Source organism: Zootoca vivipara, chromosome 1, assembly GCF_963506605.1.
Source record: "Zootoca vivipara chromosome 1, rZooViv1.1, whole genome shotgun sequence".
In the NCBI taxonomy this organism is placed as follows: Eukaryota; Metazoa; Chordata; class Lepidosauria; order Squamata; family Lacertidae; genus Zootoca; species Zootoca vivipara.
The window spans coordinates 71229546-71252508 of NC_083276.1; the positions used below are offsets into that span (position 1 = coordinate 71229546).

General features: G+C 39.1%; 1 protein-coding gene across 3 annotated transcripts in view; it reads right to left on the minus strand.

The window, feature by feature from the left end:
• Positions 1–190: 190 nt before the first annotated feature.
• USH1C (USH1 protein network component harmonin) overlaps positions 191–22963 on the minus strand; it is a 56091-nt gene continuing 33318 nt past the window's right edge. For 2 of the 3 annotated variants that reach the window (XM_035120330.2, XM_035120323.2), the window contains exons 16-21: positions 11327–11368; positions 11005–11058; positions 10556–10655; positions 9229–9338; positions 7830–7885; positions 191–4928 (exon numbers count right to left, since the gene is read on the minus strand). In XM_035120330.2, coding sequence (XP_034976221.2) covers positions 4916–4928; positions 7830–7885; positions 9229–9338; positions 10556–10655; positions 11005–11058; positions 11327–11368 — 375 coding nt within the window. In that variant the 3' untranslated portion in view covers positions 191–4915. Of the gene's footprint in view, positions 4929–6459; positions 7886–9228; positions 9339–10555; positions 10656–11004; positions 11059–11326; positions 11369–13780; positions 13844–16039; positions 16160–16554; positions 16612–17951; positions 18442–19559; positions 19703–20205; positions 20359–22334; positions 22385–22963 lie in introns of those variants that run through there. The other variant, XM_060276016.1, reaches the window with a different exon arrangement.

Below are 22963 nucleotides of genomic sequence, written 5' to 3' on the forward strand. Positions count from 1 at the left end.
GTCTCAGGATTCTGGTAAAAAACAGAGTAGATTCCACAAGCTTGGTGTCTGCCAAGCTCTGACTTAGTCATAATTTAGCTGTCTAGAGCGGCTGGGGCAACCCAATCAGATGGCCAGGGTACAAGTATGTTATTATTATTATTATTATTATTATTATTATTATTATTATTATTATTATTATTTCTTTAGAGAAGAACAGGGATCACTGATGAGCTAAAGACTGACATCTCTATCCTAAATTCCCATGAGTAGGATTTGCTCAGGGGATACTCTTGCTAGTGGGGAGGGGGAGGTGATTTCTAGTAATCCCTTCTACCCCCTGCAGTCTCCTATGCCACACGAAAATGTCTACAGAAGATTGAAAGAATCTTCCAGCATTCACAAAATTTTCCCCTCCTTTTCCAACAACAGAGCCTTCTCCTGGATCAAGGCCCCTTCAGTGAATGGATGGATAGTCCAGGATCCAAGTCAGAAATAATGGGAACAAGTAATGCATAGAATTTTCTTCCTTTAAGTAAGGGCAATTGTGCTCCAACCTTTTGAACCCAGTAAGTTCTAGCTGGTGGTAGTATACATTTTTATTCTCAGCAACAGAATTGGGTGGCTGTGTTCTCCCTTGTCAGGCACAACATTGCCAGTTTAACTGATGTTGTGCAAACATAGAATAACATAATGAAGCACAGAACTGTTGTAAGTATACTGTACTGTACATTTTCATAAAACTGTGGTATCAAGTAGGTCCATGATGCAGAGAACTTGGATGTGTGTTAACATAGTATAGCAACAAGAGATTAAATATGTGCAGATTTCAAACAAGATGGTGCTTTCCAAGCAGTTTTAATGAACAGCTATGTGATTGGCAGCCCACACCTCTAGGACTAGGATGAATGTACATGAGTGCCACATGTAAAAATATATATCACTTAAATATTTATCCACAGAAAGTAGCCATTTGTTCAGTGCTAACAAGAATATGCCTAGTATAGGCTACACTTGATTTTGGAGTAGCTTTTGTATTTCTTCCCAACACTATAGTAGTGATAAAAGATTATTGCCTATGACAAATAAATGATAATCCAAAATAACAGGTCTTCACTTGATGTCAAAATGACCAGAGTATTGCTTCTTACTACCCCCTTTCATACAACAGTTCCTGAAAAATCACTGTAATAGGAGTGAGTGCCTTTTGTGGCTGATGAAAATGTTCATAAATTTCATCCTCACTCAGTTCACTCCTATTTAAATGTAATTTTCTATGTTTTAATGTAATTGAAATTGAATTCTATTGTAAGATGCATTGAGTGCTTTTTAAAAAATGACATTTAAGTGGTATAAATAAGAAATGGGAGCACACATGAAACACTTCTCATTTGTTCATTATTCAGATTTTTCAAATGTGTTTTAGATGGCTAATAGAGTCTTCTTATTTGTACCAAAACCGTCCGAAAAGTAGTCTTCTTTCTAACTTCCATCAGCAGAGTAACTGCCTTGATCAGAATTCAGATGGTGACACCCAAGGTTGCTTGTTTAGCTGTGGCCTGGAACAAAAAAGCCCATCTGCGTAATGTTCTTAATCAGTTCCAGAGCTTGGGTTTAACTCCAAGGATAGAATGGAGCTGTTTTGTTTATAAAATTAACAAGGCATTGCACTTATTAAAGAGTTGGATTTCTGATAACAATGTGATTACACAAGGGTTAGTGGAAATTTACTGCAGGACCATGTTTAGAAGCATATATATGAAAAGAGGCCATATCTATTGCTGAACAAGTTTTGCTTTCATACTGTCTCTGTTCTGCTTCTCATCTACGCTGTCATTATTAGGAGGTGTGAACAAACTCAATCACACTGTGTCCAGATGGAAAGCAACACATGGAATGATTACTCTCTGACATGTGAGCCAGAAGCATTCCTAGTAGAACTAAGCATTTTGTTGTTGCTTAGAACATTTGTATCTCTGCTTCTGAGCTAGGTTATGGAAGGAAAAAGTACAGAACACATGTAAGTCTTGTACAGTCTCCTAAATATGTATGGCTGCCAATATTAATCCCTGTTGCTTTCAGATCCAAACAAATATGAGACAGAATACCACTTATTTCCTCAAATGCAGTTCTGACTGTGGTCCAGTTCCATAAGATTGTGCACTGGTAGTGACTAACTTTATAAACATATGGAAGTTTCCCTCTCACTTGGCCCCTAAACAAAAAACATGGGACTTGAAAGCTGGTGTCTCTTTGCTTTGGTCTCTGAAGAGCTGGTGGTTAGCCTGAAGTGACTTTTGCCTGCTGCAGAGGTCTTCAGAGGATAATCTGAAAGGTATAATTTGTTCCCTTATCACCCTATAAGGGAAGGGAAAATAGCAAATAGTTGGACCTTTTGGAAAGATGGGTCCTAGAGATCCTCTTTGTCCTTTCTGCTCCTTCAAAAGTCATGTTAGCCAGCACATACATCTGTGTAAAATTGGTGGCATAATTATCTTAAAAGTCATTGCACTGACATGAAGTTTTCTTAAGCAATGAGAGTCTGCTAATCTCACATTCCAGTTAAACAATTCATTCTCTGTTTGGCCTTAGTTGATCATGTGCTTTATTCCTGGGGAAATGTCTCTATACTAATTGATAGTTGAAGAATCCTATTTATTTTAAATATGAAAATCTTTGTATTGAGATGGTTTTTGTTTTGTTTTTAAAATTTTCAACTTGTGGTAGCAGAACATACTATTTTTGCTTTTAAAAAGTGAGGGAATCAAATAGAAAGTTTAAAAAAAGGACCTTCAAAATAGTGGCAGGATGTCTTTTTTCTTTAAAAAAACTTTTGTTTTCTTCTTGTCTCATTAAATGTCATGTCAATATAATTGCCAGATTGTTCGTTGTACAGTATGTTTACATGGGAAAAAGCTCTTCTTTCCCATTTAAATTTCCTGTTAAGCCATAAGTAAACAAGAACCTATTAAAGTTAGGGGAGGATGAAGAGGTCAGTGATCCCCAGAATGGGAAACAGTAGAGGAAAAGAGACAAGAGTAGAAGTGGGGAAAATAAGATTGAAGCCAAGCAAAAGTTAACATCTTTCTTTTTAGGACATGTTTGCATAATTTGTGGAGAAGATGACTGTGAACATTTTAGGAAGATGCCTTATGGCTTCTCATTGTATTTTGGGGATAAATGCAGCACTTGGGAGTCAGAAGTCCCCTTTTGCTACTGGAAAACCTCTTCTGCTCACAGGCTAATGAAAGACTGCTGCATAACCCCCCCAAAGCCAGATAAATTCTTTCGTAAGATATTATTTCCCAGTATAATTTATACATTGCAGCCTGTATCTTCCTTACTCACCGTTACTTCTCATACTGTAATGCTGCACTTTGGGAATAATTGAATTTTGCAGCACATGAATGGTTTGACACATTAAATATTTACCAACGATGGGACTAAGATTGATCTGGAAAAGCTCTTTCACTTTCGGCTCCCCTTAACACCGGATACTCTTAACAAAGGACAAATGGCAAGTATGTGAGGGATGTTTTCTCCAGACAAAAATAGTCCTCTCATTTTGTATTTGCTTCAATAGGGAACTTGCTTTTGATGCTAAAAGGACCCCACAACCTAGAAGTAAAAGTACAACATGTATTTTAGTATGTCAGACAATTGGTGCTTCTAGACTAGATCATCTCTAACACTGGCCTGTCCACACATAGAGGCTCTGGCAGACAACTTTCCTAGCCATGCCCCGATAGAACTTATTGTGAATTTTAATTATCTATTGATTTTATACCTGGAAACCACTTAGAAACCATCTTGGCATATACATGATAGATAAGTAAGCAAGTTAGTAAGTAAGTAAGTAATGTTATCTGAGATCCTTCCTAGTAGGGATGCTTAGAACCAGGGATGCCAACCTGAATAAAATATTGTGGGGACCCAGGTAAGCACCGCACCACATAATCACATGATGCATTGCATGCACCCCATTCAAATGGAAATGCCCATCAACTTTGCAGGAGCCCCTCAAATATTTTATCGTGGGGGCCGAAGCTCCCAAGGCCCCTAGGAGTTGGATCCTATGCTTGGAACTGAAGCTGGTGCTTCTACATTCAGGGCATATGCTATACTACCAAGTTACGGATTCCTGTCTCCCAACACACCTGGAGTGGGAGTAAATGCTTGTACAGTACCTCCTCAAAGTTTTTTTATTTTTTATTTTGACACAAACCAAGAATTTGGCAGATTTACCACCACCAAGTTATCAGAATCCTGTTAAAAAACACAGTAGCTCAATGTCTGGGAATTACCATTTTATTTTCAAAATACACTATTGCATTAAAAGGTAGTTTAGAAATTATGCTCTATATTTGGATATCTTGGCACACTGGAACAACAGCAGATGTGAAACATAAAAGCAAAAATCATTTTTGAATATAGAGTAATTAAGAAAATGTAAATGCTGTATCTGTAAAGATTCAAAATAGCAATTCAGAAACACATTAAGCATTGAGTTATTTATATCATCAGTATCCTTGCTGAATTCTGCCCCCTATCTTCTGTGCTTTAAGTATTAGTGTTAGAAATTAGTCATGTATAGGATTGTGCTACATCTTCCTTTGAGAAAGGATCGAACTCTTCTAAACAATTTCACTGTAGTGTACTTAGGACAGTTTCAGAATTGGCCCCTGGCTCTTTTTATCATCTTCAATGAATTATTCAGCTGTTGGCAGTTATAAGCAACCACAAACCATGGCGTATGAGAGGAAATAAAATGACATGCTGCTCTGAGAGTTCAAACACAAGGCCGTGAATGATTTGCAGAATTTCATGTTCATCTTATTCACACTTCTTGACTGATAGAAGTCTGATTTGACAAAAGCAACTTGATACCTATACATTAGTAGATTTCTTCAGAATGCTTATGTTTTTTTCTCCCATCTTAAAAAAATGTCCTGTAATAGGGGAGGAAAAAATGGTTAATGCCCATCTCTGTCAAGGTGGGATACAACTTGAGTAAGCAAAACTGAATCAAACGATAAAATTAGCATTTACAGTGCTTAACCCTTCAGAGCATGATCACAAAAGACTCATGCACATCAACATGACAAATTAAGAATCCTAAAACAGGAATGTGGAACGAGTCACACTTTTTCTTTTTGTGCTTCCCTGTGAAGAGATGCATGTACTGTTTCTGCATCTGCAGCTCATACATCAGGTTGTGGTAGAGTTGTTAGTGGAGTGTTGTGGTATGAGTTCCCCACAGAACATTGCCCCTGAAGCTCAAAAAGAGGAAGCGTGACTCAGTTGCAATTTCTCTCCATGACTTGAAAAGGGTAAAAATCTCCTTCATTTATAAGCAACTTTAGGATTGGAATCAAGAATCTTTACCTAGACCAGGTTTGTGAAAACTAGGGCCCTCTAGATATTGCTGGACTCTCATCAGCCCCAGGCACCATGGCCAATAGTGAGAGATTATGGGAGTTGTAGTTCAACAACATCTGGAGGGCCACAGCTTTCCTATATGCCTTATAGAAACCATGAGTTCACAGTGCAATCCTATGTGCACATTCACTCGGATGCAAGCTCCATTGAATTTTAATGACATCAGAAGATTCTAAGTCACTCTGTAATAAAAAAAGCAAAGTGTAAACACCAATAATGAACAAAAACATGTGTTCCTTTGGAAAGCCTGATTATAAGTTTAAATATTCAATTTGATGTTAATAGGATTTGAAGAACAAGCAGCTGTGTACTGCACATATCACTGTAAATTCTGAAAAAATAAGTGTTATTCTTTAAGATTGTCCTAATTATACAAGCAGTGGAAGTTGATGTTTTTGTCTGACAGAGGTGGTTGGATCCAATCCTGTAAAGTTCTGACTGCATTTGAGGGGGCTTTTAGTTACTTAGCTAACACAGAGTGAAAAAGAACAGAAGAAAATTGATTTTTTTTAAGTCTCTACCAATTTTTTTTGTCAAACACATTACATTGGAAGCAGTTAGGGAAAAGGGCATTATATAATACCAAATAATACTACATGATACATGAATATTCTTGCTACAGGGCCCACAGTTTTAGCACTAATTGAAGAAAATAAGAAATACCAATTTCAAAGAACATTCTGCAAGGTTTTTCAGCGGCATGCAAAGTATAGGCAGGCACATGCATTGCAATGTACACATTTGCACAAAAACATAATATGTGCACCCAGTTTTACTATTCACCATGAGGGAACACTGCAGTGGTTACAGCTGCAGAAGAAACCCTTGTCTGTACACTGCAGCACTGCCTTCAAAAACCTTTCTGTTTATGTTGGAGATGACAGATGATGAAGGAATAGGGCTAAATATATAGGATATGAAAACACACAATAAGTATGGAAGTTACGCCTCTGCTTGTTTGCACTCCTCTACGTCTCTACGAATAACTACTAACATCAGCTATTTTGAAACTACCCAAGCTTTACAGCTTGTTTTGTAGGCTTTATTTTTTGATTAGTGAATACATGGACAGAGCTTGGTCAGTGGTGGTACCACAGTTGAGGAATGCTCTTTCTACTGAAATCCAACAAATTCCTTTCCTTCTAAGTTTGGGCAAGTGGTTAACACTTTTTTATTATTATTTAGAAAGGCTTTTTATTGCTTAACTTCTGGCTGTTTGAATAGTCTCTGCTGCTGCTGCTACTGCTATTCCTCTACTTCTGGTGTTTTATTGATTCCCTCATTTGTGCAGATGGTTTCTCATTAAGCTAGAGATATGCATTGGAGGCAGAAACAAATTTCCATATGCACTGGAATTAGGCTGATAATTTCAGGCTGCCATTAGAGCAGTTAAGAAGTATTATAAAATATCCAGGTTTCATTAAAAATGTTTAATAATACATGGTAGATTATTTGCTGAATGACAAAAAAATTAGGATGATTTCATGGATTTTAGGCCATTTAAAGCCTTAACTTCTTGCCATTCCCTTAGTAGCCCTGATAAGCAATCAAGCTCTCTGCGTACAGCAACTCACTGCTAGGTCCTGCTAAATATTTGGTCACAATTGTGTTCTATAAGGTCCCAAGGATCCTCAGAGCCCCAGCTTGTGTTTTCCTGTCAGAAACTGCCTAATGGGATTCACTACTTAGGCTTAGGTCTCCTTTTCATTACTCAAACTATAAAATAACTTATTTTCTGGTGGAATAATGACCCCACCCCCCACCCTTGCACATCTCTTCCACCACCCCTGCTGAAAATCAATCAATATCCACCCAACATTTGGCTACATTGGCAAAGAAAATACACTTTATACGTGTTGTTTATGCATTCTAACAATGTGACACCAGATGGCGCTGTGGAGCTCCATTTTTGCTAACCCAATTTCTCATACAAAGTTTGCAACGCATTTAACTGAAACACTTCTTGATGTGTCTAGAATCCAGCCCCTTCCTCTCCCCCTCCCCTCCCACTTTCCTCACTGCTGCTGCATCCTGCCTTTTATGCAGATACTGGGAGCGGGAGGTGGGTCTTTCAGTGTTGCTGCTGTCCTGTTGCATCACTTCCAGCATGATTGTTCCTTCATTTGGTCAGGCCAGGAAAGAAAAGGTAAGCAGCAATGAAGGCAGCAACAGCTTCCACGTCCTCCTGACAATTCTTTACCCTAGGCCTATTTTTAAAACATTCCCCTAGGTTCTAAATTGCTTAGCATTTAATCTGTTTTTGTTGACATCCCTTCATTTCATTGACATTCTTCTTAAAATGTGGTCACTAACGTTTGAGCCTACATCTAAGGACTCTAGCTTTAAGTCAAATAAGAGAGAGCTCTAGTTTATTTCTGTGAACTAATATGACTATAGAAGTGAAACCTTACATTTCATCATCATATTCCTTGGGAGGAGACACAGCAATGACCAAATCAATCCAATCCTGCAAAAGAAAAGTTTTATAAATATTAAATCTAAATCACCAGTGGCTAATCAGGATAAAGTCAAATGCAGTTAATACTCTTTCATTATGTGCATTTTTTTGATAGGGCAGGCAACACACCTAAGCTTCATGCCTATTATCATGAAGGAATCAAGTAGAATAGAGCCACTAGCCAGATCTAATATTCAGGCTCCTAACCCACCCAATATCAATGGAAAATCTTGCCGGATGAACATAAACTTTATGTGCCTATCCTTTTTTAAAAATTGCTCTCAGAAACCTATCTAATGTCAGGATTGACCAAATGTCAGTGTTAGTGTATGGTTATTATTCTATGTTTATTGTACTAGGTCTGTACCAAATGTTTGTGCAGTTCCAACAGTAGGATTTTCCTCTAAGAAAATATTAGGAATATATATATATATATATGTGTGTGTGTGTGTGTGTGTGTGTGTGTGTGTGTGTATATGTATATATATATAATATTAGTGTATATACCTGTATTGTGTGTGTGTGTGTGTGTGTGTGTATTCACACACATATATTATATATGCATATGTATGTGATATATACACATGATCAAGCTGTACTTTAAACCAATGTCTATCTGGCCTATGTATGTTATGTAAAAATCTGATGATTTGGCATGCAACTCTTCAGACAACATTTTAAAATGAAATGATATTACTCTTGTCCAATATTTTATTACTGCTTGTTTTTGCACACTGGATGGTATAGGAACAGCTGGTCAAAAGGCCACTGGATGCAGAATAAGTGCTGCTTCTGCCAGCAGAGAGGTGGGCCTAATTGGTGAGCAGCACTTATGTCACCAGGGCACCCTGTACACCTGTGGAAAGCTCCATGGCAAAAGATAATCAATACTACTGCCTTCCATCTGATTAGGTGCCTTCCAACAAATTAAAACACAGTAAGTATTCAAAAGTACCCAACAGCCACCCATTGGCGGTGCTCTGCTGGCAACATGCATGTGTGGTAATGGGGCATTTGGGGTGTGGGTGTCAGGATGGTTGAAGACCCGCCAAGACACAACTCCTTCCCTAACTTTCAATGTGCTAATAATAGCATCCATGTTCAGTAATGAAGTTGTGTATTACTATGTATTGTATAATACAATTGTTTACAATACAAAAGTTTACAATACATTTCCCAGTGTGGGATTCCTATAGCTTCTTCACTTCTATTTCAAGATAGGGCATATATGTTATTTTTAACTTTATGTTTACCAATACTTTTGAAAATTATCTACTGCTTTTCATAAGGCGAGCAGGAAACATAAATATCTGATATGTGAAATGTAGATTAGGAAATGCAGACTAGCTTACCCCACCCATGTTCCAGGCTTTTGCAAGAGTCGCCTGAGCTTCATCCAGTTTAACATCCAACAATATCTTGCCATTCACAGCCATGATTTCATCCCCTTTAACAATGCCTCCTGATAAAGAAAATACAAAGCAAAGAAACAAGAACATTTCTGGCTTAATTACAGAAGCATTTACTACTGAGCAATGTGGAAGATCAAACTATTTAATGAAGGCAGCAATCTTGGGTAGGGGAAACTATGCCACACCGTATCAAAATAATGTTACAGAAATGGGGGAGGGAGGGGGCCAATGTCTGTGGATCTCAACCAAGTCTGTGAATCTATAAGATTCTAGTGTACACTAGAAGGAACTGCTCAACTGTTTAAACCAGTTTGCTAAGTTAATGGCCCTAGCTTGGCCTGTAAGCATCCCATCTGCAAGACTAAAGAGTTGGCCATGTTGCCATGTAAGCAAGTAGTTGGTGATACTCCTCCAGGAGTAGTAAGGATCCCATGTCATATTAGGGGTAGGAGAACAATAGGCTAGGGAGCTTTTAAGCTGAAAACTTTAAAAGAGCCTCAGAGGCTTAATTTGCTCTGTGTGCTGAATCCAAAGCAGCGGCACTGAGTTGCACCACTGGGGGGCGGGGGCGGGGGCGGGGCGAGCATTGCGTGTGCATGTCACACGAACAATGCCCCCCCCCATCCAGCCAAGCCAACATGGCCCACCATCCTCCACCTACCCATTGCCAGCTGTCTTACCTTGTGTAAGGGATATGTGGGACAAAGATGCTTCGCCCTGCACCTTCCCAGCAGAGATCACCAATGCGCCTTCGGCCAAATCCACACAGGGCTGACTTGGGGAGGGTGGCGTGAGCAGTGTGCCCCCCACCCACAATGCACCCAGGGCAATCGCCCCGGTTGTAGTCCCCATGCTACACCCCTGATGAGAAGGGATATATTTTTTGCCAATTCCTCCCTCCCTGCTAAAGCCCTACAAATCATCTTCAGGGAGTTGGCAAACCCTCTGGAACAGCATAGGTGGTGGCATGGGGAGAAGGTTGCAGAAGGAGAGGGAAATTTGTAAAAATAGCTTCCCTCCCCACTGTAAAAAGAGAAAGCCTCAGTACCTTCAGCAGAGGAATGCTACTGAATACAAAGCACAACTATTAAAGCATTTATTTACCCTTTAACAAGTAAACAATAGATATCTGCCTGAAGAATTCCATTGCTAAAAAGAGCTTTGTAAGGTGTGAAAGATGGCAAAAAATGTCAACATACAGTAACTGTTTAATCAAATGAGTGACATGATTTCATCTTTTCTATTGTCCTTGATCAAAGCTACCCACCATGCTTGTCTGCAGCACCACCTTCATAAATAGCAGACACCACTATTTTTCCAATTGGTGAATTGATGCCTCCTTCTACTGCAAGATCTAACGATCCTTCCTGTTAAGAAAAATGTAATTTAGAAAAAGTGAAAGAAAAGCACCTTTGTGAAAAGGAACAAATTGTTCAGCCTTTAAGAGTTTTCAGAAGTAAAGCCAGTATCTACTTAAATAAATAAACAAATCAATAACACTGATGGAAGCGGTTTTGGGGCATGGGCCAAATCCTTCAATAACATCTGGTGTTGGGAGAAGAGATTTTGGGTCATTCAATGTAAGAGAATGACTGCTGATCTTCATCACCAGCAAGTTTCATTTGAAAATGAGCACTAGTGCTACATTGCATACCCCAACAGAGAAACTGCCCCCTAAAGCTTAACCAGTTATCCTTCTTCCATCACAAACATTACCTTCTTTATGCGCAGAAGTCGCACATCTTTCCCCATAATCTGATCAGGTGAAAACTATCAGAAAATCAAGAAACATGAATTAGTCATCACTCCTTTTTCAAATGCGAAAGACAAATTACATAATGTGAACAGTGAAGCATGCATCTTAAAACAGAATGTAGGCACTTCTCGATATAATCTAGGCAGAATATGCCCTTTGCAGGTCTCTGCGTTAGTTTCTGCCTTAGTTCGGAAAGCTAAAAATGCCACCTGTGTCAAAAGGCAGCACAAAGCACAAGAGATAACAAATGGCCTATACCTGTACTTGTAAATGTCTCCTTACCATTGTGTAGGGATCAAAGTTTTCCACGTACTTCTGGAAGCCCTGCAAATAAAACTGGTAATCAAATACATGCATAGCAAACAATAAATGGGGAGGGGGTGCTCCTAGATGAGCAAAGCCAGAAAAGAAATGAGTTGATGACATATTAGACAGTTTGTTAATGTTCCTCCTGACAGTCAGAAGACATACAGAGAGATTCCAGCTGCTTAGGATGTAATAGTCAAATAAAAATGTTCTAGTGAAGTTTCCTTAGACTTAGCTATTGACAAGTTACTTTTGTCTATGGATAGTGTTAAGGCTACATGCAGATGATGTATTTTGCTGAACTCCACTAGCAGAATTAAGGGAGAGTAGCAGGCTCTCGGTAGAGGTTCAGCAATATAAGGAAGGAGTAAAGCTAAGATGGAACTGGCAATTTGGCTGCTACAAAGCAGAAAAACAAAATAAAAAATAAAACATTTCTAAAAAGTTTTTATTTAATTGAACATGCATCCACATTCATCTCTTCAGTGCATGCATAACTTTTAAACTGCCTGTATAAAGCAAATCCAGCTCATTTTTACTGCACATCTAGACTGCTCCTCTTAAACAACAGGGGTGGTGGTGAGACTGTATGGCTTTGGTGGTCTTCTGGTCTAACCCTGACTAGAATCCATGTGCCCGTTTCACACACATCTAACACTGATCCACAACAGACATGCTTACATGTATTAAAATCAAGCACATATACCAGAGTTTAACACTCATCCTAGTGGGATGATAAGCAGAACGGAAAACACGTTGGGATAGTCCTGTTTTATTAATTTCAGTGTAGTTTTATGCGTGTCAAACTTTCTCATTGTTGACCCCACTCCCTTTATTAACTCGTTTGGGCCAGTTTTTAGATTTCTGGTTTCAGGTTTCAGAGGTTCTAGATTTGTTGTTTGAGGAATAGCTTTGTTCACAAAGCACTTTACTTGCAAATAGTACAACTCTGACATAATAGGGTCTATAATAATGAATTCTGTAAAGAAGACGAAAATGAAAGCGATCTGGGCAGTCTTTCTATATTAGAAAGGAATATTTTGAACAAATGTCTTAGAACAGGGAGTTGTAATTTGAGTGGAACCACTGATTCATGGTGTGATTTAAAGCAAATCACTTCATCTTCCTTAACCTCAATGTCAGTTTCATAACAAACAGATGTTGTCCCTGAAGAATACTTTCCTGGGAAAGTATGTTTTAAGAAAGAGTAAATACAATACCTTTAAACAAACACAGGCTGGATCCAATAAACAAATCATTACCACTCCAGAATAAACACTGTGAAATGCATTTAGTGTTTCTGGGGAAAGTCTCACCAAACTGTTTTCATTGTGTAACAGGTGCACAACCGCTGGGCATTGCTACATTAAAATTTAAATTGCAGATCTAGTATTGTACTTCTGCTTCATGGTGAAAGGAAAAAACATTAGAGTGATTCCAAGTTGGAAGGCAACGACTTTATTCCTGTACAGTGGTACCTCGACTTATGAATAACTCTACTTACAAATGTTTCTACTTACGAATGGAGCTCCGTCCGTCATCTTGGATGCGGTTTAGATAGGATTTCTTCTACTTACAAATTTTTAGATAGGGTTGCTTCAACTTACGAATTTTCTCCCAATGCATTCCTATGGGATTCGACTTACAAATTTTTTTTGACTTACGAATGTGCATTCGGAACGCATTTAATTTGTAAGTAGAGGTACCACTGTACTTTAAAACCACATCACTTGGCCTTGAGAGTTTTTTTAAATAAACCAAAACAAATAATCCGCATGGGTGGGATGGGGAAAAGCAAGGTCAGGACTGTGGAGTTGGGGAAGGGGGGCTTTAACCCTTTGCCAAATCAGGGCAAAGGGCTATGCCTGCAAAGAAAGCTCCCATTGATGTCTTAAAATAACATTATTTTTAGTGCTTGTAATTAGAACCAAACTACATAAGGTGTTTATCATGTACTTTGCCCCTTCACTAATTACCACTGTAGGGATCCCCAGTCCAGTCTGGTACTTTGGTGTAGGGTTTGGGGGCTGTTAAGCTTTATCCCGCAGCTCTAGTCCCAACCTGGACTGGGCCTCTCTTCACCTGCAATCTGCTCCCAGCGCAAATTGCAGATGCAGGGGCCCTAATCAGAACTACAGAAGGGGCAATCACCACTCCTTCCCAGAGTGGTGATTTGTGATAGAAGCAGCTTTCACTTGGGAACAAACTACATGATAAACATTACTGGTATGTGAATATGACCCCTAGTTTCTCAATATGCTAGCAGGAGTTGCATGGATTCATCAAGAGAGTATAAAGCTTGATAATAAATACTGTGTCCTTATTCCAAATGACAACAGAGAGGGGGTAAATAAAGAGAGGGAGAATGCTAGTATCAAAGCACAACTGAAACACCAAAATGCCACACCAACAAAGAAAATGTTATTTTACTTGTTTTTTGTTATTTTTAAATGATGAATTGTAAACCACCATCCTTTTAAACATCTCTTGAGGCTGAAAAAAAGATAGAAACAAATTTCCAAGTGTGCAATTAGTTATCTGTACACACACACACACACACAAATGGTCTCCACTTTTATATAATTGATTTATGCAGCTAAAGTTAATTAGAATCAATGGAAAGAATCCTTTTGACTTTTTAAAGGTCTGGGTGGTACCAAATACTGCTGAAAATATTCAATAGATGCTAGTGTTTTTGCATGAAGCTACCTTGCAAAAGCAGCTGCAATGAGATTGGAAACTGCTTTCTTAGAGACTTGCCAGTAAATTGACTTTATCTCTCCTTGGACATTCACATTGTACTTATTGTTAGCACCAGCATAGGCATATGACCATGAAGCAAGACTGAGTCATGCTGAGTAGCCCTCTCCCCTAGGTACAGACATATGGAATACAGACATAATGGAAATATATGAGAAGGGGAAACCTTTGTGCAATCAGGCTTCCACAACATCTGGATCCCCTGTACACCCAAAGACTCCTCCACTCTTTACATATTTATACTCTGTGTGAGGACGCCAGGAGGTAAAGCTACTTGGCTTAGCGTTCTTTCCCTTTCATGTGTTGGTGTTAAACATGAGTAGAACACCTGTATAGGGCTTTTGTGAACCTAAGCAATCTGACTAACCAATTATAATTTCAGTCACCATTAACTAAGTAACAATCCTGCTGTCCAAAGTTGTTGCCATCATAATAATCAACAAGGACAGCTGATTCTAATGCATGCCCAACAATGTATTAAATCAAATGCATTTCAAATCACAATTCTCCCCTTACCAGGATTATATTGTACCTGAACTAGCCAAAGACATAATCAACAGATCTCAGGACGGAAAGCAAAGATTCCCAAATCATTAAACAATTGGTAATGGCTATTATCTTAGCATTCAAACCATGGGAATGTGTGCTATGTTACAGAAGTGTCCTTCCACTAACAAAATGTAACATGTCTTTGCCATAAAGTATTGAAAAGTGGAATCCATGTTTCATTACCAAATATCACTGGCCTGTTAAGCCTAAGGAAACAGAAGCCACCTGATAGTATAGTTATTTCCTACAAATACATTAGCAAGAGCAAGGTTACTTTTGGACATGTACAAACTATGTGTTGTATCATGGATCAGTTGCACTTCAAATAGACACTGCCTATCTGGACTATCTGGATTCCCTCTCACAGAAGGAGAGGGAATAAGATGGGGAAATGAGAGGCAATGAAGGAATAGTTAAATAGTTAGGATAACTTAAGGAGAGGACTCAGCTGTGTTAGGTTAAGATACTAGAACTTATTTTAAAGGTAAAGGTATAGAGGCCCCTGACCATTAGGTCCAGTCGTGACCGACTCTGGGGTTGCAGCGCTCATCTCACTCTATTGGCCGAGGGAGCTGGCGTACAGCTTCCAGGTCATGTGGCCAGCATGACGAACCAGAGCAGCGCACGGAAACACCATTTACCTTCCCACTGGAGCGGTACCTATTTATCTACCTGCACTTTGATGTGCTTTCGAACTGCTAGCTGGGCAGGAGCTGGGACCAAGCAACAGGAGCTCACCCCGTCACGGGGATTCGAACCGCCGACCTTCTGATCGGCAAGCCCTAGGCTCTATGGTTTAACTCACAGCACCACCCACGTCCAGAACTTATTTTAGTATCCTTTAAAAAATACTACTACTTCTGGGTATTGCTTTTTCTAGATAAATGTGTTCACTGTTTTAACTGTGTTCTGGCCTGGCTGGATTATAAAGGTCAGTATCTCTCATCCCACATATCTCATCCCACATATGACAAACTTAGTTGTTCTCTAAGGTGCTACTGGAAGGATTTTTTTTATTTTGTTTTGCCCACATATCCTGTGTGGACATACTCAGTTAAATGTACAGGAGAAGAGTCCTATAGGTCTCTTAACTCACATGGGATTGGCAGCAGGTAGGTATTGTGAAGAGTATTAATGGAAGGCTAGATTCAGGGCAGTAGCTGAGTGACCTCCAGGGGCCAGGGTCTTGTAGGCGACATTAGGAATGCCATCCATGTTAAGAGCTTAAGATCTGTCACACGTTACAATATATCTGACATGTTCAGATTGCATTCTGAGTTAGAACTCAGACGGAGAGGTGGACACCAATCATGAGCAGATCACTTGACATGCTATACCCAACACACTTGCAGCATGCAAATTATATAGGATTAATCTTACCAGGGCTTCTGATTTGATTGCTGGTCTGACCATGATATTGTGGTCAGGATGCAGCATGACAGGTTTGGAGACTATAGGCACAGCTGGGCGACGCAGGGCAGGAGGGCTTGGAGAAAATTGCTAAAGAGGTGCAATTTAAGAATATTACAGAAAACACCTGTGTGCTTTATACATTCTAAATGTAATTCAGACACTTCATCAACTTCTATCAAGTCCCATGAAACTCATACGAAGGTAACCCACACCACCCACAATACCAACCAATAGGGGTGGGGTGGGGTGGGGTGGGGTGGGAAACTTTACAGTTTGAACAACACTTTAAGCACCAAGCAATACTCAGGGCCATTTGGATATTTCATTTAAAATGCTTGCTTTTGCACTGATAGCTAGGACCATAAAACTAGGCATTTCATAAATAAAAGAACTAGTTTCTTCTGAGATCTGAAAGTCTTATGGTATTATGTTGGAAGGCTGTCACATTTCATTTATTTACTATATATATATATATGACCTACCAATGGGCTACCTGATGCAGATGACATTTTGCTGAGGTGACTTGTATTCCGTGCAACCTAAATGACAACAGGTTTCATATGGGGTATGATGACTTATGGTTTTGACATACCACACAACCAATAATCATTTGAAAAACAAATCGGTTTACGACAGAAATAAGAATAACATGTAGGTGACAAAATATGTACAGTACTTTTTTTGAAGCAAGCGTGACAACCTTCAAAGAGCTGTCTTACTTTAAAACAGGATAAAAAATTAGAGTTAGAATTGTTAGATAACTTTCTCATTTAAAATATTCAACTCAATGCGATTTAAGTACATACTGTATATGTGTATAGGATTGTGCCATATATTACCAGTATAGTGGTCAATGACTAATACTTTCCTTCCTTCATTGAAACAAGCATGCAAATAATTGTGAACACAGACTAATCCCTACAATACAATTTAAAGCACTCTTAACTTATTTATAAACACTGAAATCAACTTATGAAACAGAAACAAGCTCAACTATTGAAAACATGAACACTAGCATTTCCACCCAGATGGAGAACTGATATTAAAAAACTTTACGTACAAAAACCAGAAACCAAAGAAAGCCTTTTGAAACAACAAATAATCACAAGCAGACAGAAGGAACATGCAGTTTGGGAGGACCAAGGATGGTCTTTAGTAGGAATCTGCAAAGAATGTGCACCATTAGAGATCCCCGTTGATGTTAACAGATAGTAAATTGCATAGTGAGCTATCAGTAGCTCAACAGCAAATTAAGTACTTGATCATTAATGTGCTACTCAGAAGCACATTGTTTTATTTTCAGCTGTTATGCACATTTGCTCAAGCAGCCTCCCTTTTTCTTACACAGACAAATATAAAAAAAATCCTTCCAGTAGCACCTTAGAGACCAACTAAGTTTGTCATTGGTAGGAGCTTTCGTGTGCATGCACACTTCTTCAGATGAAAGGTCATACCAATGAAAAACTTAGTTGGTCTCTAAGGTGCTACTGGAAGGAATTTTTGTTTTTTTTACTACGGCAGACCAACCTGGCTACCTACATGTAAACAGACATATGTAGCAGAAAAACACGCACAGTTGACTAATATAAGCTGTACAAATGTCTCCATGCAGCACAATAGGATTTCCAGAAATGTGCAAAAGACCACACTGGGGAGCCGGGGGTGGAAGAGGACAGGCATGATAAGACCATGTTCTAAAATGGGCTTATCTTTTCTATTCTTTTGTGGGGGAGTGGGGATGCTGCAGTACAATATCATGCAGAGCAAAACTCACAGTGGAATATGTATACAGTATTTTCTGTGGATAACCTCAAAGTACAGAAGCAGGAGGTGGTTGGGTTTGCCACAGTTGCAAAACATATTCCATACTATGTCATACCTTTGGACTGGATAAATAGGTCTGCTCACTGGTCTGAGAACTAATTGGGCTAAAGCTCCTTCCCTTGTAGCTTTTCATTTCCCAGTCATTCATTGAGTCTGCTGGCCCATTAGGCTGATAGCTGTGGCTGCCCACCCTTTCTTCCAAGTGCACAGGATGGAGAATCGGAGCGGGAGCAGGTGGGGGAGAAGATGGGGGTGACAGGGGAGGAGGTGCAGCATGCACCCAAGAAGGAGAAGAAGGCGATGCAATCCATGATACTGCAGTAGAGGGCATTGGAGGCGGTCCCCTAGGAGCTGGAACACTTGGTGGAGGAGGCGGGTAAGTCCCTGGGAATACAGGAGTTGCATGGGGCAATGGAGGCGGAGGTGCTGGGCGTTTTGGAGGCTTCCCAACATCATCTAAGCTGATATCATCAAGGTCAGTGGTGTGGAGCTGCAAACCACCAGCAAACCTCCGCACAGATGTAGCAGAAGGAGAAACAGCAGGACGTACACCTGTTGTCTAATATAATAACAAAAAACCTGTTTTAACGTAGCACTTGCTTAAAACCACCTGAATACATCCTCACTAAGAGCAAGCAACGGGGCACAATGCTGCCTGCTGCTATAAGAACATTTCATTTCCACGCAATGCCAATTGTCTGATTGGCCCACATACCAATATGTAGCAATTCAGGTCAAAGGAAACCAGTATTTGTGACGGCAAATCCTACAGCTGAAAGAGACATTTCAAGAAGGTAAGACCAATCCGTAGAAGCAAATTAAAAAGAAAACACCTAGCTTCCCAACAGGGATTTCTATTGCAAGCAGTATAATTTAAGACTCCACACCCACATGATTGCATACATGTTTGTAAATTAGAAGGGAAAAAGACATTGCAGAAAATAATACTGTTCATTTATTTGTGATAAAATTGTGGGAAAGTATCTCCAGCAGTGCTTTTTTTCTTTTAAAAAACAAACATGTTTAGGGGTACTCCCATTTTCCTACTCATATTTAAATGCTGGCCCTCAATGAGGCCAAACTTAGATTCACTAAATGTTTAGGGGTATGTATACCCCTGCGTCCCCCCAGAAAAAAGCACTGATCTCTAGGTTCTCCATTATGACATTTGGCACAGGTTATTCTAATATAGGTGCATAGGATTGGTTTGCAGTCAAAACTAAGGTTTTTAGTGGTTTTTTTTAGTGTATGTAATAACGTGTCATATAGCAAGTATTAGATTTTAAAGCAGGCATAGGCAAACTCAGCCCTCCAGATGTTTTTGGCCTACAACTCCCATGATCGGGGATGATGGGAATTGTAGTCCCAAAACATTTGGAGGGCCGAGTTTGCCTATGCCTGTTTTAAAGGACTAAGTATCAGTAGAAGTTACTTCTGGGAAGCTAGGCTTTTGTTCTAATTCTGCTTCTCTTGAGTGCCTTTACCTTCTTAAAATCTCCTTCCTTAGAGAAAGGGTATCTATTTCTCTGGATGAATTTGAAACTCTCCCCACCATGTAAACTAAACGAGTGAGACTATTAGAGACGATACTGCTAACTGCATCTGTAAAATAGTTCATAGATTAAAAAAAGAAAACCAAGACAGGCATTTTAGATATCTCTGTGGGTGGGGATCAGAGCATGATTTTACCTCAGGAGAATCATTCTCCACAGAGGAGATTTGTTCTAAACGTGTTTGACAAAGCCTTTCGACCCAGTGCTGAGTTTTTTCTGATTCCGTCAAATCTTCTCGTTCAGTCTCAGATACCTGAGTCATATCACAGTTGCAGAAGAAAGTGTAAAGCTATTGTTACAGATATATAATTCATATTCAATTGCGCAAAGTGAATTTCACTGTTAAAAATGTTGTGCACAGATACTGTACAAACATTGTTGTTAATTCATCTCCTTTTCCAATCTCTATAGTCTCTGTGCAAAAGGCATCATGTATTAAAAGTTACAGGCATGAAGTCCTAGAAAGCATAAACACATGACCAATTGTGTCTGTCCACTACATCTGGAGGGCTCAGTTTGCCTATGCCACTAGCCAATCAAAGAGGACCAAAGCTACCGTAAGCTTTTAAATTGTGATAACCACCTTTTGCTGTCTAGCTTGAGTTCTTGAACTACAGTGTCAATGTGATTTTTTGATCATTTAATCATATATCTAAAGTTATTTGCATATGTAAATACTCAAATATCACCCATATTTCCTCCCCCCAGGAATATATGGTAAAACTAAAGGCATCAGAACATGTTAAAAGAACATACCTCTTGTACAAGCCGGTTGATTTTCAGCTGTTTTTCTCTTTCTAGCTTCTCTTCCTTTTCCTTGAGAAGCTTTAGCTCAAACTCCAGTTGCATTTTGCCCTTTTTCTGCTCACTGAGACTGTCACTTTTGGATTTCTTTCTTTCTTTGCCTTTCTAGGTGGTTTTTATTATATTTACATACATTTAGAAAATATATATTTTGCAGGGGCTGAAAATGTACCACTTCAATAATCTGAGATTATATATACAAGAGCAGATGTCCTAGAAAAATGGGCTCTATTAATATACACATGCAACCATTCACAGTGATTGCGGAGGCTGGGCAAGAAGAAACAGCAGCCACATAATGAATTTAATTTTAACTAAACCTTGTTGGAAGGGCGAGGTATTGAAAAGCTGGAGGCAAAATGTCAATGCTTTCACAATGTGTGCAGATGCCTTTGATACAGATTAACTGAAGACTGCATCACTTTTAAAATATTACATAAACTGTGGTCTCTCTACAAATGAAGCAAGTACATGTTTAGATTATGGCTTTTACACAACAGGAGGTTGCATATGAAGTAGCAGTAATTATTCTATTGTGCAAGAAAATAATTCAGTACTTCACACACACATATTGCCAAAACAGCACAGCAAACAACTGCAAAGGGGGTGGGAATGCAGAAAACTGTGAAGAACCAAACTGCTTCTTTGGAATTGTACAAGCAAAAACTGCCTTTCAGCTATCGGATTAATGTTAAAAATCCAGGGCTTTGTATTTCCTAAAGAAAAGCCACATAAATCAGGTCTTGTATCTTTAGCAATTGTAAACAAATGATTCAACTTCAGTCACTTGAAGCTGGTTGATAGTGGACTAGATCTGAATCTTACTTCAACATTGGGATAGGCCTAGTGTCTCCACTGTAGCTGAGGGCAGCCTGCTAATTTAGGAGGTGCAAGGCAGGTCACATCACACACTTATCTGGAAGTCAGGTCTATTGAACTCAATTGGACTTACTTCTGAGTAGGCATGCACAGGACTGCAGTACTAACAACACAGACATCTAAAAATAATTTGCACTGGTGCTCTGGTTATATTAAATATGAATTTTATTTCTGATATGAACTTAAAGGGAAACTGTCAAATCTAGCCAGTTCATTCAAGCAGGCTTTTCAAACAAACATTGCAGACCATAGTGGAAGCTGGAAAACGGGACTGTGTTTGGCTGCTGCTGCTGAGTAGCAACCAAGGGGAAATGAAGCCCATATCTATATTGGCGGGGTAATGTGAGGTGACAGCAGAGAAAAGTAGAAGCTATGACAACAACAGATATGGACCAATGCCATCAGTAGGGCCTGCATAGGACACTACTGGGCAGTCAGCACACAAGACTAACTCAATCACCCAGTTTCCTCCATCAGCTTGCAATGCCCATCGGTAGAGGCATGAGGTATCCCTCAACCTCGTTCCTTTTCAACAGTGGTAGGTAAATAGTACCTGACTGCACTATCTAACTGGCTATCATTGATCATTTATAGTTAAGGATGATGTTCTTAAGAGAAACATAATTTGTGATTTAGAAATGGGCCGACAAAGAATTTGTCTGCTGTTAGAAACATATTTTGCAAAGTGGAGTTGCTTAAGTTAAAAATATCCCTAATTGTTTTGATGACTGCTCCGTCAAGGCTTTAAATCACTTCCTCCAGAGTTCAACGTACATCAGTCCAATTCTGGAATATGCTGCTGAGCTTTCCAAGCATACAGTATGCATATAGATTGCAATTCTGTGCATAGCTACTGATGCATGTCCCATGGGAGAAAATAAAACTTACAGACTCGTAATATAGGGTAGGGTGAGATTACATCTTTAACCATTTGTTCTTAAAGCTATTACTCCAGCATACTCCATGTTTAAATAGCATGGAGTGGAATTGCAGATATTGGGAGCGGCACAAATCCTGAACTCATGCAAGGCATCTTTCTTTGCATCTAAGTCACTGTGACGTAAACAAACTTTCCCATAATTTCATGCTCATCAATAAATTTACATGAGTGTACAATTTATTGGGGAAAATACAGAATGGATTAGAATGCACTTTCCACAGCAAACCTTCTCGACATTCACACTTGTCAACATTCTTTGTACCTTGCGAATTGTGGGAAATTTTCCTTCATACCGATAAAACCACCCAAAAGCTATAAATAGGTAAAGGAGAAATATATGACAGAGAGCAATATATTACACATACCGGTATACAGTACGAAAAGGTAGAGTTCCATATGTACCAGGTAGGCAGCTGTTTAAAAGGGGGGAAAGGCACTCCAATGGGATCACACACTGTAGAGAATGCTGTATCTTTAGCCACACTTTTATTTTAACTTTGAACTAGCTATTGATAATAGGCAAATAATAGCACTCTGTTATTTTTCACTGCTCATATCAATAGAGAACACAATTGTTTAGAGCTGTATGAATAAGGAAACACACACACAGGAGCTTTGTGCTCCTAATGCCCATTGAGAGTTCCATTAAACATTATTCACACTCAGAGTAGACACATTAAAATTAATGGCTACAGCTAATTTGGGCCCATTAATTTCAATTGGTGTACTCGGGGTAGAATTTAGTTAAATATAAGCCAAAGCTCTGAACCCAAGTATAAATAAAAGCCCACAATGATTTGATGGTTCTTTCACGACATGTAGCTTTCTGTAAATGGGAACAATTAAGCTATATTTTTCAATAGAAAATAGTGTGCAATAATCAAATTACTT